General features: G+C 43.5%; 1 protein-coding gene across 1 annotated transcript in view; it reads right to left on the bottom strand.

Annotated features, from left to right (window-relative positions):
- The window catches only part of snx29 (sorting nexin 29), a 695647-nt gene that overhangs the window by 657330 nt on the left and 20150 nt on the right, over positions 1-18167 (bottom strand). Inside the window, exons 3-4 of the mRNA XM_055651849.1 lie at positions 11653-11705; positions 3728-3852 (exon numbers count right to left, since the gene is read on the bottom strand). Coding sequence (XP_055507824.1) covers positions 3728-3852; positions 11653-11705 — 178 coding nt within the window. The remainder of the gene's footprint in view (positions 1-3727; positions 3853-11652; positions 11706-18167) is intronic.

The following is an 18167-nucleotide window of genomic DNA, read 5'->3' on the forward strand; positions in this document are numbered from 1 at the left end:
CAAGTGAGCAGGGGTTTTGATTGGCAGATTGTTTGACAAAAGCCAGTGATGAAAAGACAAAAAGTGTGAGAAGGATAGAAGAGGTAAGAATTATGTAGCCAGAGTAAGGAATATAGGTGGAAGCGGACAGGCTGAAGTGGATGAGGGGTAGGAATGGCTGTGCATCCACGTGTGGCATAGGGCAAGAGATATAACACCTGTCCCTACACCTCCTACCACAAAGCAATCCAGGGACATCAGCAGTTTTTTCAGGTAAGACAAGAGGTTCGCATACATCTCCTCTAACCTCATCTACTCCATTCAGTATTCCCGACGTGGTATCCTTTTCATTCGCAAGATTAACTGTAGATTAGGCACCTGTATTCGGTCTACCAAGGCCTGCTGGATCTTCCGGTTGCTAACCATTTGAACTTCCCTTCCTATACCAACATTTCTGTACCGGTCCTCTTCCACTGCCAGAGTGAGGCCACACACAATCTTGAGAAATAGCTCATCATATTCTGCTTGGGTAGCTTACAACCCAATGGTATGAACAATGAATTTTCCAATTCAAAGTAACTAACCTAACAACCCCATTTCCTCCCCTCCTCTTCCCTGTGTCCACCTGGATGTGCACCCATTTCTTCCTTTCCCCTTCCACCTATACTTCTTTCTCTGGCTTTTTATTTCATGCCCCTTCTATCCTTATCTTCTTCTTCTTCTTCTTCTTTGGAGTTTTACGGCAGCCGGCATCCACAATGTTGCATTGCTGCCACCTTCTGGCTTCACTCCACAGTCCTCATGTCTTTACTTTATATCCTTTTTATAAGGCCAGAGGCCCTCAAGAAATTAAACAACAAATTTACTCCTTTTCCTTCCCCTCCATACTCTAGAATGTTCTTTTCTGGTATATCTGTCATTCCAATTTTCTTCATTTCATTGATCAAAACTCTTCTTTCTGTTGCATATCTTCTACATGCAACTAGAGCATGCTGAACTGTTTCCGGCTGATGGCATTCCTCACACATCCCAGTAGGGTGTTTTCCCAACATTTTTAATGTGCTGTTCAGGTGGGTGTGTCCTATCCTCAATCTTGCTAATACTACCTGTTCTCTCCTGTTCCCCCCTCTTCTTGCTGTAATGCCCACTCTGTTTTGTAGCGAATAGAGGTGTCTCCCCTTTGTCTCCTGTTCCCAGTATTGTTGCCATTCCTGATTTATTTTCTTCCACACAATGTGTCTTCCTTCAGATTTGGATAATTGTAGGTTTACCTCTATGTTCTCTTTTTTAACGGCTTCTTTTGCTAATTTATCCACTTTTTCATTTCCTAGCACACCAATGTGTGCTGGGACCCACAACAAAGTCACGTCACTGCCCTTCCTTGTTACTTGGCTTAATAGTAGTAGAATTTCATACACTAGGTCAGGCCACCTATGGGATGCACCAGACCCAATACTCTGGATTGCAGACATTGAGCCGCTACGTATTAATATTTTGCATGGTTGCACCTGTTCTATCCACCGAACTGCCATCAAAATAGCGTACAGTTCCACTGTATAGACTGCCAAATAGTTATTTGTTCTTTTGCAAATCTCAACATTCATCCCTTGCACTACCACAGCTGCCCCTGTTGTTTCAGCTACTGGGTCCTTTGATCCATCTGTGAAGATTAAGAGGTGGTCCCTGTATCTATTATATATATGGTTATGGTATTCTGTTTTTAGGTCCGAATTTTTCTCCCTCCTTTTTGCCTCCCATATCTCCAGATCAACTTTTGGGATGTTCAGTAACCATATTGGGACAGATGGCCACAATACTGCAGGGCAGAACTCTTTGTCCTCTACTCCCATGTCCCTTGCCACAACTCCTCCAACCCAGCCGAAGCTTCCAGACTGAGCCACCCCTCTCTCCCAGCACTCCTGTACTACCTGTTTTGTTGGGTGGTTCTCTCCATGACCCTTAAGGCTTAGCCAGTAATTAGCCATTAGTTGTCTGCGGCGCAGTCTCAACGGCATCTCCCCAGTTTCCACCTGTAGTGCACATACAGGTGACGTCCGCACACCTCCTATACAGATTCTTAGAGCTTCCGCTTGGACTTTGTCCAACTCGGACAACACTGACTTAGATGCTGATCCATAAGCTATACTGCCATACTCTAGTCTGGATCTGATCAGTGATACATAGATATGTTTAAGAGATAATATATCTGCTCCCCACTCTAAACCTGCTAAGCATCTCATTACATTGGTGGCATTTTTCATTTTCCAATTATTTTTGTAATGTGGACCCTCCATGTTAATCTGGAGTCAAAGTGGACTGCCAGGAAACGGAAATCTTTTACTCTTTCCAAATTGTTGCCGTATAGTTTTAGCTGGACATCCTCTCTTCTATCCTTATCTCACACCTTTTGTCTTTTCATCTCTGGCCTTTATCCAATTATCTGCCAATCGAAAACCCCCACTCACCAGTGTCCTCCTATCACTTGCCAGGCTTTGTCCCACCTCCACCAATCAGCATGGTTTTGTTAAGGGGAGATCTTGCTTGACAAATCTGTTGGGTTTTTTTGAGGAGGTAACAAGCAGGATAGACAAAGGAGAGTCAGTGGATGTCATCTGTGATAAGATGCCACATGTGAGGCTGCTAAACAAGATAAAGCCCATGGTATTCGAGACAAGGTACTAATATGGATAGAAGATTGGATGTCTGGCGAAAGCCAAAGAGCGGGAATAAAAGGGGCCGTTTCTGTTTTTTGCTGCCGGTGACTAGTGATGTTCCGCAGGGCTCAGTGTTGGGTCTGCTACCTGTCACATTATATGTTAATAATCCGGATGAGGCAATTAATGGGTTTGTGGCCAACTTTGCAAAGTGTATGGCCATGCACTTTGGAAGAATAAATATAGGGTTATTGGGTTAGATTTGGGAGTGCTGGTGCAGGATTCACAGTTGAGTTGGTGGTAAGGAAGGCAAATGCATTGCTTGCATTCATTTGGAAGGGGCTAGAATATAAAAGCAAGGAGGCAATGCTGAGGCTTTATCAGGTGTTGCCAATGCCAACATTTGAAATATTTTGAGCAGTTTTGGGCCCCATATTTGAGCACGGATGGGCTAGATTTGGAAAGGCTCCATAGGAGGTTGATGAGAATGATCTTGGGGGTGATTGGGTTAATGTATGATGAGTGTTTAATGGCTCTTAGTCTGTACTCGCTGGATTTTAGAAAGATGAGGAGAGCCCTCATTGAAACCTATCGAATAATGAAAGGCCTGGATAGAGTAGATGTGGAGAGATGTTTCCACCAGTGGATTGTCTAGAGCCAGCCTCAGAATGAAAGGACATACCTTCAGAAGTAGATGAGGAATTTATTTTGCCTACAGCTGTGGAGGCCAAGACATTGGGAATTTTTTAAAGTGGAGATTGATAGGTTTTTGATTAGCAAGGAAAGAAGGCAGGAGAATGGGGTTGAGAGGGAAAAAAAGGTCATGCATGATTAAATGGCGGACTAGAGTTCATGGGCTGAATGGCCTAATTCTGCTTTATGATTTTTTTCCATAAGACCATAAGACAAAGGGCCAGAAATGAGAAAATAATCTGGCAAACATACATCACAAACAGTGTTAATATCATCTAACTTCAGCTTCCTAGAGCAATTTTTTAATGGATCAAATTTGAACTTCTTCACTCCTTCATTCTTAACAAAGAAATACAAATCAAGCAAACAACATGGTGCAAATTTTTGCTTTGGATAATTACCTGTTTCTGTTTTATTGGCAAATCCTGCTGCTTGTTTGAAAGCAGCTGCTGTAAGTGCTAATCCTTTGCTTCTCCTCAAGCCATGCTGTAGTACAGTCTCAAACTGAGCACAGAGACAGATCACCCTGTTAACAGAAACATATACATGATTGTTTGGAGGCAATACATCACATCTGATACCTGCTGCAACTGAGGTGTCAAAGCATTACTTAAAAACAAAATCATTCCAGGATTTGAAAGCACCAATAAAAGTGTCTATCAGAATACTTGAACAAAAAGCACTTTCATAAATGTCTGAGAACAGGCAGCATCTCTAAAACAATTTATGATCAAACATATCTTGCCAAAGAATTACAGGCAATGTAATGCTAAACACTAAATCAAATATCTTTAAGGTGAGAGGAGCAAGTTTAAAGCAAACATTGCATCAATCATATGGTTACCTAAAAACTTTCAATACACACCTCAAGAAATTATTTTGTGATGAAGTGTAACTGTGGATTAAAGTTTGTAAATAGTGCACTGCACATCAGTAAATTATAGTCAAGGAAAGAGTCATATGTACCAAAAATGGAACAATTAAATTCTGGTGCAGCAGTATAATAGGACTGTTAAACACAGTATTCACAGATAACATAATAAACAACAAAAAACTATTGTTAAATATAGTGTAAACCAGTATTAAAAATGGAAGTCTCCAGGTTTCTTTTAAACAAAGGTACAGGTGCACAACCTTTTATCCGAAGATCCAAATAACGAAAACCTCCGAATAGCGACATTTTTTCAGTCCTTGAAGAAAGGTCCTTGAAAACGTTCACCGAGGGCGGCCCGCAGAGGTGACAGCGGAACCTCCGGTCGGTCCTCGAAGAAAGGGGAACTAAATCCCCATTCATAAAAGAGAAGGTGAGGGTATATTGCGCGGGAGGGTTAATAATTGACAATCTGCTGCTGCCTGCCCGCTGAGTTAAAAAAGTTCCCGCGGTAGACTCACGGTGTATCGTGAGTCTTGCATGAGAACCTTTTAACTCAGCGTGCAGGCAGCAGCAAATTGTCGCTCCCTTAAGTTTCACCCCACCTACACCCCTCTGCTTCCCGACCATGTGTGTGACCCCTTCCCTCCCCTCTCCAGCTCCCCGCCCATTGCACCGGCGCGGGGGTTTTGCACTGTCTTCACGTCGGAGCTAGTGCCAATCACCGGAGACGTCCGGACCAACGGGACACCGGCCCCCAGGCCCACTGCAAGCACGGAGATCCCAGAGTCCCACAGCCAGCAGCAGCCCAGCCCCGTTCCAATTCCAGAGGAACACGCTCCCTGTAGGGACCGAAGCTGATGGTGTGCAAGGTGCGTCTTGGTCTTGAGGTTGCGGATGAGGGGGCGCAGCTCGGGCTGTGACGTCTCCGGCCACCCCCCTGTACAGGAGCTGAGACTGGGAACTATGGGGTTGTTTGCAGTTGCAGAGGGAGGGGGCAAGGGCGGTACAGTTCCCAGTCTCAGCTCCATTCCAGGGGGGTGACCGGAGACGTCAGGACCAACGGGACACCGACTGCAAGCACGGAGATCCCATAGACTCACAGCCAGCTACAACTCTAGCCCAGCCCCGCTCCAACTCCAGAGGAACCCGGGTTGCGGATGAGGGGGTGCAGCTCGGGCTGTGGGCGAACTGCCACTTGTCGCTGTAGTGGCGCATCGGGGAGCGGGTTCCTGTTGGGCCTGACGTCTCTCAGCTCCTGTCCAGGGGGATGGCCGGAGACGTCAGGACCACCAGAAGCCGCTCCCCGATGCGCCGCTACGGCGACAAGTGGCAGTTCGCCCACAGCCCGAGCTGTGCCCCCTCATCGGGACACCGACCCCCAGGCCCACTGCAAGCACGGATATCCCAGAGACTCACAGCCAGCTACAACTCTAGCCCAGCCCCGCTCCAACTCCAGAGGAACCCGGGTTGCGGATGAGGGGGCGCAGCTCGGGCTATGGGCGAACTGCCACTTGTCGCCGTAGCGGCCCATCGGGCAGCGGATTCCTCTGGAGTTGGAGGGACAGGGAGACACAGCGGCTTTTGAGAATGGTGGGCAATCACTTCCAAAGTTCTGCCCACACGAGTCAGTACACCTCTCCTACACTTGTCTCCCGCACTAAGATTATCTCGCAGAGAATGATCCCAGCCTAACCCTCCCTATTCTCTCCTATTCTGCAAGAAAAAACGACATTGAAGACTCAAACTCGCGATCGAGTAACTGCCGGGATCGAGGCGCAAACTCGCGACCTTGCGGATATGAGCCGAGCACTCTGCCACTGAGCCAGCCGTTAAAATCTACGCTAAAAATCTTCCATTCCGAAAGCCGAAAAATTCTGAATTACGAAAAGTGTCTGGTCCCAAGGCTTTCGGATAAAAGGTTGTGCACCTGTATTGTAATACAAGATAAAGGCAACCATTACTAAGTGATAGACCTATGTTGTAGAAAGAGTCAGAAGGCAAAATTTTGCTCATAAATATACCTTCTATACAAAGAAAAAAATAATAACAACAACAAAATAAGTTGGTTGATTTAAACATTCTATGGTGCACAGGGTTCCAGTACTCCTTGGTAAATGACTCTTACCAATTTCTACAGACGCACCATAAAAAGCATCCTTTCAGGATATTTCACAGCTTGCTATGACAACTGCTATTTCCAAGAACACAAGAAATTGTAAAGTTGTGAATGGTGTAGCCCAGTGCTTCACACAGACCAGCCACTATCCTATCCATAATCCCCCTTGTCACTCCTCTCCATCCACTCTAACATAATCAAGGACTCTGGTACGCACCCTCTTTTTTCCCCCCTCACATCAGGCAAAAGATATAGAAGTTTGAAAGCACATTCCACCAGCTTCAATAACAGCTTCTTCCCTGCTGTCATCAGACTCTTGAATGGATCTCTCGTGCTAGGGATATATTCCCAATCTTCCAATCTACCTCATTGTGGCCCTTGCAATTCTTTCATCTGCACCATTCCCCACCTGTAACATGACATTCTACACTCCTCTTTATTTTCTTCTTTACACTACCTGGTGTATTCATGTCTAGTACAATTTGCCTGAATAGCATGAAAACGTTTTTTTTACTTTATCTCAGTGCATGTGAAAACAATAAACCAATAATAACCCTTACTCCAACCCTTGTAAGTATACCCAAGTAAATCAGAGACTCGATATCTGTATTACTAAAAGTCTCATCTTGACCACTTCCTGTTGCACTGTATATTGATTTTAGAAAAAACGCTGCCACTTACGGCTGTGATTTTTAGCCATCTTATTCAGAGTCCCCCTCCGCTGGTCAGGACAAGAGGATTTTTCCCATCGATGAAAAATAAAAGACTTATTAATGTTTAAAAAATGTTTGAGATTCTCTCTCCTGAAGGCCACACCCTTCCAGAGGGATAATAAAACCCGGAAGTGTTGAGTGCCTCAGTCAGTCTCTGCAAGACGGAGGGGCGAGAGGGTCACGTCTCTTAGTCTGAGCTGTGAATAACATTGAACACATGTCTACTAAACTGTGAGTGCCCTAAAGGTGGTTTGAAAATGATTGCTAAAAGTGTTTTTTGGTTTGAAAATGCTTGCTAAAAGTGTGTTTTGGTTTGCAAATGCAAGCTAAAAGTGTGTTTTGGTTTGAAAATACAAAAGTTGCCTTTGGTTTGAGAATGCTAACGTTGCCTTGCCTAATTGAAAAGTTGATTTGAGAATGCTAAAGTTGCCTTGCCTAATTGAAAAGTTGATTTGAGAATGCCTTGCCCAATTGAAAAGTAGGTTTGAAACTGCAAACGTTACCTTGCCGTCCATATATAATTAAATATCTAATCTTGACCACAATCTGTTGAGATTCTTCTCCTGTCAATCATGCCATGAAGGCCACGCCCCTTCTGGTAGGAGGGACTATAAAACCTGGAAGTGTGGGCGTGGCGCAGTCTCTGCAAGAAGGGAGAGGTCACGACTCTCTGTCTTTAGTGGCCTTGCAATCTGCTTGAAATGGTAGGAAACCACTCGAATTAGGTGGCTTTGCACCTTGCTTGAAGTAGTAGGAAACTGCACTTGAATTTGGTGGCCTTGCACCCTGCTTGAAGTGGTATGAAACCGCACTCGAATTTGGTGACCTTGCATCCTGCTTGAAGTGGTATGACACTGCACTCAAATTTGGTGGCCTTGCACCCTGCTTGAAGTGGCAGGAAACTGTACTTGAATTTGGTGGTACACAAAAAAGCAACACACAAGAAACTCAGCGGGTGCAGCAGCATCTATGGAGCGAAGGAAATAGGCAACGTTTCGGGCCGAAACTTGTTTTCAGTTCAGTTCAAATCTATTTCACCACCCAGAATAATGTAATCAAAATGTAGCCCTTGAAAAGAGATACAGATTGTGGATAGACACAAAAAGCTGGAGTGACTCAGCGGGACAGGCCTCATCTCTGGAGAGGAATGGGTGACGTTTCGGGTCGAGACCCTTCTTCAGATTGGGGAGATAATCCGTGCAGAATGTCATCAGTTTACACAGAAGTTTGTTTAGACTGGACGATCACCAACTGGGACAAATCTCATCAGTAACCAGATCACAAAGACTAAACAAATATCTTTATTGTTCCAATTCTGCAGATAATCCATTTCCTCCTTATCTCTTATTTACAAATCCTACTGATAAGAGAGCTTTACATAGAACGGGTTGATATTATCTTTTGAGGCAAACTGAATATGGTTCTGACTGATAAATTATTAGCAAGTACACAGTGAAACAAGAATTGATTTGGAATTTTGGGAAGACTCAAGTCAGGAATGGTTGGAATGTGCATTTATTTAATTTCCTGTTGCAAGGCAGTTCTGATTTATCCATAAACCATGGACATGATGTAAGTAAACCAAATCAAGCAAGCAAGGTCAGTCTACAACACAACTAAACAAACTAGTCACAATATAAATGAATATCCAAACAAAGGAAAGATCTAACATACAGTATACTTTTCACTGTCCCTGACCACAAGATATTGGAAACAACTAAAAAGGAGTGTCAAAATGTTGTCACTGCTGTCGCGCTAGAAAATCTTGCTTTTCCATTCACAACAATTTATTAAATGTTTTTTACTGAAGGATAAAAATAGAGCAGATCATAGTGAGATTTTCCATGCCCTTCTTCAAATAGAGCCAGTTATGGTCAATTGATAGAACAAGTAAAACTTCTTCATATTCAAACTCTAACTCAACTTGCAGAATGTTCTCTTGATACTGGACCAAGCAAAATTAAGGGCTCTGCAGCAGCATGCATAGAAAATAGTTTAACAAATAATAGGGAGTTTATTTTTTTTAGTTTAGTTTAGAGTTACAGCGTGCAAACGGGCCCCTCAGCCCACCAAGTCCACACCGCCAGCGATCCCCACACATTAACACTATCCTACACACACTAGGGACAATTTTACATTTATATCAAGCCAATTGGCGTACAAACCTGCACGCCTTTGGAGTGTGGGAGGAAACCGAAGATCTCATAGAAAACCCACGCAGTCACGGAGAGAACATTCAAACTCCGTACATATAGCACCCATAGTCAGGATCAAACCCGGTCTCTGGCGCTGTAAGGCAGTAGCTCTACAACTATACCACCGTGCTGATTGTTTTGGGCTAGAGAGCATGTACATAGAAGCGTCCCAGGAATCTGTAATAGTTCCACTGCTTTTCGCAACATTTGGAAGAGGATACACAGGTACAATTTCCATATTTGCAAATGATGCAATGCTCGGAGGATGGATGAGAAAGATAGCAATAAACTTCAAGGAGATGAAGACAGGCCGGTGGAAGAATGCTGATGTATGAGCAGATTACATTTAATGCCAAGAAATATGAAATATTACATTTTGGTAGTAAGAATGAAAAGAGACAAAAAGAAGGCATTATTCTAAACATGCGACCCTCTGCCCCCAGAATGTTCAGCAGCTTTCCACCAAGGAAGGACTTCACCATCCATCTGCATAGCAGCCACACCAGGCATGGTGGCACAGCGATAGAGTTGCTGCCTCAAACCGAATGCAGCGCCAGAGATCCGGGTTCGATCCCGACTACGGGTGCTGTCTGTACGGAGTTTGTACGTTCTCTCCATGTCCTGCGTGGGTTTTCTCCGAGATCCTAGGGATTCTCCCACACTCCAAAGACGTACAGGTTTGTAGGTTAATTGGCTTGGTAAATGTAAAACTTGTCCCTAGTGTATATAGGATAGTGTTAATGTGCAGGGATCGCTGGTCGGCGCAGACCCGGTGGACCGAAGGGCCTGTTTCCATGCTGTATCTCTAAACTAAACTAAATCTGCCTACACTTTCAAATTCTGGGTTGAAATGTGCCATTTACCAGTCACTCAGCTACTCAGATGGACTACAAGATGGCAGATACTTTCTCAAGCACCAAATCTTGAAGCCTAAATCCCTCCAGCTGTCAACGTTTACTGCAACTACTATTTAATAGCATGTCTGCGCCTATCGCAAGAACAGGAGTACGGAGGATGCCATCTCAACGGCACTTCACTCCGCCCTCTCCCACCTTGACAACAGAGACACTTATGTAAGAATGCTGTTCATCGATTACAGCTCAGCATTCAACACCATTATTCCATCAAAACTGATCACCAAACTCGGTAACCTGGGCATCGACCCCTCCCTCTGCAACTGGATACTGGACTTTCTAACCAACAGACCCCAGTCTGTGAGGTTAGACAATCACACCTCTTCAACCCTCACCCTGAACACCGGCGTCCCTCAGGGCTGTGTGCTGAGCCCCCTCCTCTACTCCCTCTTCACCTATGACTGCACACCTGTACATGGTACTAACACCATCATCAAGTATGCAGATGATACAACGGTGATTGGCCTCATCAGCAACAACGATGAGCTGGCCTACAGGGAGGAGGTCCAGCACTTAGCAGCATGGTGCGCTGACAACAACCTGGCCCTTAACTCCAAGAAGACCAAGGAGCTCATTGTAGACTTCAGGAAGTCCAGAGGCGGCACGCACACCCCCATCCACATTAACGGGACGGAGGTGGAACGTGTTTCTAGCTTCAGGTTCCTGGGAGTCAACATCTCCGATGACCTCTCTTGGACCCACAATACCTCTACTCTGATCAAGAAGGCTCATCAGCGTCTCTTCTTCCTGAGAAGGCTGAAGAAGGTCCATCTGTCTCCTCAGATCCTGGTGAACTTCTACCGCTGCACCATCGAGAGCATCCTTACCAACTGCATCACAGTATGGTATGGCAACTGCTCTGTCTCCGACCGGAAGGCATTGCAGAGGGTGGTGAAAATTGCCCAACGCATCACCGGTTCCACGCTCCCCTCCAGTGAGTCTGTCCAAAGCAAGCGCTGTCTGCGGAGGGCGCTCAGCATCGCCAAGGACTGCTCTCACCCCAACCATGGACTGTTTACCCTCCTACCATCCGGGAGGCGCTACAGGTCTCTCCGTTGCCGAACCAGCAGGTCGAGGAACAGCTTCTTTCCGGCCGCTGTCAATCTACTAAACAACGTACCTCGGTGACTGCCAATCACCCCCCCCCCCACGGACACTTATTATTTATTTTTTTAATTCAAAATCGTTTGCTATGTCGCTCTTCAAAGGAGATGCTAAATGCATTTCGTTGTCTCTGTACTGTACACTGACAATGACAATTAAAAATTGAATCTGAATTCGCTCTTCAAAGGAGATGCTAAATGCATTTCGTTGTCTCTGTACTGTACACTGACAATGACAATTAAAAATTGAATCTGAATCTGAATCTGATCTTAGATTCAATCTGGAACTAAGTTTCAGCAATAGTGAAAGGAAAACTGAATATTGGAATTCTAAATCAAAAGCCATCAATCTAATGAATAAAATAAATTATATATAAATAAAAGTAAGGAACAATTGTAAAAATGCCTTACCTACTATCTGCATCTGATGCAATTTCCTTTCTTCCTCCAAAGCGAATTTGGCACTATATTTGAAAAAGCGAGGAGTAGGATCAGTGATGAAACCAGAAAAATAAATATCAAATATAAGAAACACAGCTAAGTTTAAAACTCTGAAGACAAACATAAATTAGTATGTATCTTTCTCTAACACCAAACTGGAGAGCTTATATTCATTTAAGGGATGTAATATTCAGCCATATCGTGTCTGATAATGCCCATGTACATCACATCTGCTCTTTGCATGAATGCACCCGTGAACATTTTGCAGTCAAATCCCTCTACACCTTTCTCAAACACACAAAGCAGCAGAGAGCTGAAAGGCATATATTGCATTACACTTTCGATTGCAATATGTGGGCAATCTAGCAAATGTTAAGATAATTCACACAAAATTAACATTTCAGCACAAATTATTGAGGCTGCATATCTATAATGCCAGTGTCCAAGTACAAGTACAAAAGTAGAAAAATGGGGAAAAACTGCCAGGACGTTTAACTGAAAAAAACAGCATTGATTTTACCAGCAAAGTTTGCAATGACATTAGTTTTTCTACAAAGAATTGAAAAATGAATTTTCAGTGGAATTAATAACCTCACTATGAAGCGAACAAGTTACATGGAAGAAAACATGAGAGGTCAGTTTGTTAATGATAATTCCAAAGTGAAAGCAGCTAAAGTGCAAGTGTGGGCCTCGTACAACTAATTGCTTGAAAAGCTATTAATAATTTAAGTGATCCAATTTACTCTGTATAAAGATTTAGAAGATTAAATGAGTAAAAAATGTGATTTTGACAGCCATAAAAACTCACAAATGAAAATTGAAGTGAACAGTTATGGAGATGACACCATAATGGGAAAAGCAGTTGGAATCTGGTTGATGAACTGGTGCAACCAGAACAAATCACCAAAATAATGTTTGATATTATAGAACAACAAAACAAACACACAGCTGGAAGATCAAATGAAAATAGTATCGGGGAATGAGAATTGAGAGAAATAAAGTTCAACATTTTATTTTAAACATTCTGAAAAGAGGAGATAAGAGAACAGCAGAAAATGAGGAGGGATGCTTCAAAAATAAGAATTCATTTGAACTCATTCACTTAATTTGATTTTTTTTAAAATCATTTTTATTGGATGTGGGAATTATATACATTTCTTGCTCATCACTCATTGAATTCAAGATGTTGGTGATGAGCCACTCTTAACTTGCTTCAGTTCATGCAAAGGATGTCAAAAAATAGTGCTGGCAGTTCTGGGAATTTGACTGAGGAACAACAAAATAATAGCAATATATTTCTCATTTAGAATATTGCATGAATTAAGAAGCATGCAGGAGGTGATGATATTTCCTGGTACTTGTTTAACTCTTGATCTTCTAACTATTACAGATTATGCATGTAAGAGCTGAACAGTCTGAAGAAAGATGCCCCGGTACATCTTTAAGATGACATATATTACAATCAAGATGCAGTGAAAGTGAAGGAAGTGAATGTTTAAAATAATGGACAGGGTGCAATCATATTAGCTGATCTCTCTCTTAAGATTGAAAAGCTGCATTCATCCATGTAACTTAATCAAACATTGCAATTGCATCTTTTGTCTGGCAGACCCATTGTTTCTGCTTGATCCTGCCACACTGAAATCATTTCCACATACCTCAATTCCACCCTTTCCTCTCCGACCCCCCCCCCTTTATCCAATCCCTCCCAACCCATGTCAGAGACAACTCACACACCCTTCGACTCTTCAATAACTTTTGGTTTCCAGGTCCCCGATATCTCATCTTTACCATGGACGTCCAGTCACTCACCTCCATCCTCCACTAGGAAGGCCTTCAGGCCCTCCCTTGACTACAGACCCAGCCAATTTCCTTCTACAAACACTCTCCTCCACCATGTAGAACTGGTTCTCACACTTAACAACTTCTTCGACTTCTCCCACTTCCTCCAGATCAACGGTGTAGCCAATGGCACTCGCATGGGCCCCGCTATGCCTGCCTTTTTATTGGGTACGTTGAACAGTCCCTCTTCTTGACATATACGGGGCCTATTCCCCAACTCCATCTCTGCTAAATTGGCGACTGCATCGGATCAACCTCCTGTACCCATGCAGAACTCATGGACATTATTAACTTCATCACTAACTTCCACCCTGTCTTCAAATTCACATGGACTAACTCGGACAACTCCTTCCCCTTTCTTTACCTCACCATCTCCATCACGGGAGATAGACTGGCATCAACTACAAACCTAATGAGTCTATCTAGACGTCACTTCTTCCCACCCTGCCTCTTGCATAAACTTTATCCCCAACTCCCAATTCCTCCCTCTCCACCGCATCTGAGAGTTGCATACCAGAACACTAGATGTACTCATTCTTTGGGGAAGAGGGGTTCCCTCCTTCTGTCATCGGTGACAATCTCACGTCTCTGTATCCCGTAGCTCCGCTCTTGCTCCACCCAGTCATAACATGGACAGAGTCCCCCCCAGTCCTCACCTTTCACCTCACCAGCCGTCACATACAACAAATCATCCTCTGACATCTTTGTCACCTCCAACGGGATCCCACCGCTAGTCACATCTTTCCCTCACCACCCCTTTCTGCTTTCCGTAGAGACAGTTCCCTCCTCAACTCCCTGGTTCACATCCCTTCCCACCCAAACAACCCTCTCCCCAGGGACTTTCCCCTGCAACCGCAGGAGATGCAGCACATGCCCTTATACCTCCACCGTCCATTTTGTCCAGGGACCCCAACAGTCCTTTCAGGTGAGACAGAGCTTTACTTGTACCTCCTCCAACCTCGTCTCCTGTATCCGATGCTCCCAGTGTAGGCTCTTATATATTGGCGAGACCAAGCGTAGACCTAGTAATCTTTTTTGCTAAACACACGTATGCGATCGTCTAGTTGCCAATCATTTTAACTCCACTTCCTATTCCCATACTGACATTTCTGTCCTGGACCCCCTCCATTGACAGAGTGGGATCACATGCTAATTTGAGGAACAGCACCTCATATTTCGCTTGGGCAGCTTACAACACATGCTATGAATATTGATTTATCCAAATTCAAATAACTCCTGCACTCTCTCCCCTCTTCTCTCCTCTTTCCCCACCCCAGTCATCCTACCAGTTCCACTGTTCACATCCTTATATCCCTCTCATTAACACATCTTCCCCAACCACCAATAGACCATTATGGACTCCACCCTTCCTGAGGTCATCAGTTACCAACCCTGACTTTTTCTGGCTTCCAGGTTCCGACTCAAAACAATAGACAATAGGTGCAATAGACAGTAGGCCATTCGGCCCCTTCGAGCCAACACTGCCATTCAATACGATCATGGCTGTTAATCCAGAATCAGTACCCCGTACCTGCTTTTCACCACACCCCCCCCCCCCCCCCCCCCCATCTCTTGATTCTGTTAGCCCTAAGAGCTATATCCAACTCTCCCTTGAATACATCCAGTGAATTGGCCTCCACTACCTTCAGTGGCAGAGAATTCCACAGATTCACAACTCTCCGGGTGAAAAGGTTTTTCCTCATCTCAGTCCTAAATGGCCCCCTTATTCTTAAACTGTGACCCCTGATTCTGGACTCCCCCAACATCGAGAACATTTTTCCTGCGGCTAGCCTATCCAATCACTTAATAATTTTATATGTTTCTATAAGATCTCCTCTCATCCTTCTAAATTCCACTGAATATAAGCCCAGTCGATCCATTCTTTCATCACATGTCATTCCCGCCATCCCGGGAATTAACCTGGTGAACCTACGTTGCACTCCTTCAATAGCAAGAATGTCCTTCCTCGAACTAGGAGACCAAAAATGCACACAATATTCCAGGTGTGGTCTCACCAGGGCCCTGTACAACTGCAGTAGGACCTCCTTGCTCCTATACTTAAATACTCTCGCTATGAAGGCCAACATGCCATTTGCTTTCTTCACTGCCTGGCCTGCTGTACCTGCATGCTTACTTTCAGTGACTGATGTACAAAGACACCCATGTCTCGTTGCACCTCCCCTTATCCTAATCTGACACCATTCAGATAATAATCGACCTTCTTGTTCTTGCCACCATAGATTTTCTTGATTCTCTTGATGCTTTCAAGAGAGAGTTAGATAGAGCTCTTAAAGATAGCGGAGTCAGGGGATATGGGGAGAAGGCAGAAACGGGGTGCTGATTGCTTATGATCAGCCATGATCACATTGAATTGCTGGCTCAAAGTGCCGAATGGCCTACTCTTGCACCTGTTGTCTATGTATCTATGTAAAATGGATCACCCTCACAACACAATTCCTTTTCTCTAGAGATGCTGACAGACCTGCTGAGTTGTTCCAGCATTTTGTGTCTATCTTCCGTATGAGCATTGAATTCTCCAATTCTACTGCCCCCCCCCCACTTCCCTGTGCCCTGTCTGGTTTTGCACCCAATTCTCTTTCCCTACCCTCCTTCCTCTAGCTTCAATCTTTTTGTCTCTCACTTTCTATCTTTTTTATATCTGGCCTTTGTCATACTATCTGCCTATCGAAACCCCCCCTCACCAGTAGCCACCTAAATTACTTGCCCGGTTTTGCCCTGCCTCTCCCCTCTTCCAGCTTTTTTTTCCTCCCCCCCCCCCCCCCCCCCCACCCACACACACACACACAATCAGTCTAAGAAGGGTTCAACCCAAAATGTCACCTATCAATGTTCTCCAGTGATGCTGCCTGACCCGCTTTGTTACTCCAACACTGTCTCTTTTTTGCAAACCAGCATCTGCATTTCTTTGTTTCTAGATTAACCTGAAATGATTTGCATCCTCTTTGTTGTTGATGAGTATTGGTCTAGCCAAATCCCCAGTTCTCAATTACTTGAATTTTACTTGAATTAACTAACATTATTATCATGGAAATACTGTCTTGATGTCAAGGACAGTAAATCTCAGCTCCAGAATGAGATATGCCAAACTCATGATAATTTATATAAAATAGAGAATTTATGACAAGAAAGCTTTCCCAAAGCAGTTAGTGAAAGATAATGCAGCTATTAAGTGAAGGCTAATCAATGATCTCTTCTAAATATGGCAACTTAAAAGAACTCCAGAACTCTGCACTAACGCTTTACTTTTTCTGTTTCATTGATCAGATCGTGAGTTCTAGTTTAAATGACTTATTATAATCAATATCCTCTTTCATCTTAGATTCAAGCACAATACTTCACGGTAGCATTAAGCACTGGCACTTGTTAGATTATATCATCAGCAAAAGCAGAACAGCCTACAATTTAGTAATGGCAGACATTAGCTTCAAAGCATTAGCAAATCTTTGGTCCACTAAGGAAAAGAGTAATTGAAACACATCAAAACTTGCATAAAACACATGGTCTCAAGAGATCCTCCTGGACTACCCATAGCAGTCACCTCAGGGAATACAAAGATCCCATCAATGCTATATCTATGCAATCCTCCAACAAACACTGAAAGGATCTTGGTGTCCTCTCCAAAGCTAATATTCCCAGGCTTGGTTGCCATTACACTCAGTCATTTCTATTGAGCAGGTCACATTGCTTACATGCTCACCACCAGATATCCAGAAAAGAGTTTGCAAAAGAGGATCGGGCACAGAAATAAATTACAGTATGTACAGGAGGAAAATATACAAGGATGGGCTCAAAGTTTTGAACACTCCAACTGAGTCCATTATCCCTGGTTGAAGTGGAGGAGGAGGAGGATTCACAATGGCTTTAAGCCCTTGCATCAGGAGACACAGAAGCCCTGCATGAATGGTGCAAGGAGCATACTCCCTCACCAATTAACCACCCAGACTGCCAGGCCCTTCTGCCTCATTTGCCAGATAGTCAACAGTTTCCACATTAGCTTCATCTGTCACTTCAGGAGCCGAAGAACTTCAGTGAAAACAACTCTTCCTCGATTCCGAGGGACTGTCTGAGAAGAAGGGTTCAAATGAGAAGGGGAAACTTCTATCTTTCTGCCTTTCACTTTAAATAAGGTAAATATAGTAACGAAAATGGACAAAATTAAAAGTAAAATTAGACAAAATTATCGGAAACAAATTTTGATTGTATTCCGATATTTATTTATTTATTTATTATGTTTTCTCTTCTGTTTTGTACAATTGTAAACTCTATGTTGTGTTACAGATTAAATTATCTGAAAAGCTGGACACATTACTCTGAAAGTTTTCTTCAGACTATACAGTTGAAAGCATGACTGGAAGGAAACAGTCAAGACAGTATGTCACAGTTTGTGGTTCTTTAACATTTGGAAACTAAAAAATGATTCTTCAAATCAAATCAAATTTATTTATAAAGCACATTTAAAAACAACCCACGTTGACCAAAGTGCTATACAACTGTTCTCTTGCACAATTCTGATTGTGCAAGAGAGCAGCAGGTAGTCACATTTCTTTGCAAAAGTTGAGGTCTGTAACGAGTCGATTTCATAGATTGCAAGCTAGATTGTTTCACTTTGCTGTTAAAAACAC

This window comes from Leucoraja erinacea, chromosome 20 (assembly GCF_028641065.1).
Source record: "Leucoraja erinacea ecotype New England chromosome 20, Leri_hhj_1, whole genome shotgun sequence".
Classification (NCBI taxonomy): Eukaryota; Metazoa; Chordata; class Chondrichthyes; order Rajiformes; family Rajidae; genus Leucoraja; species Leucoraja erinaceus.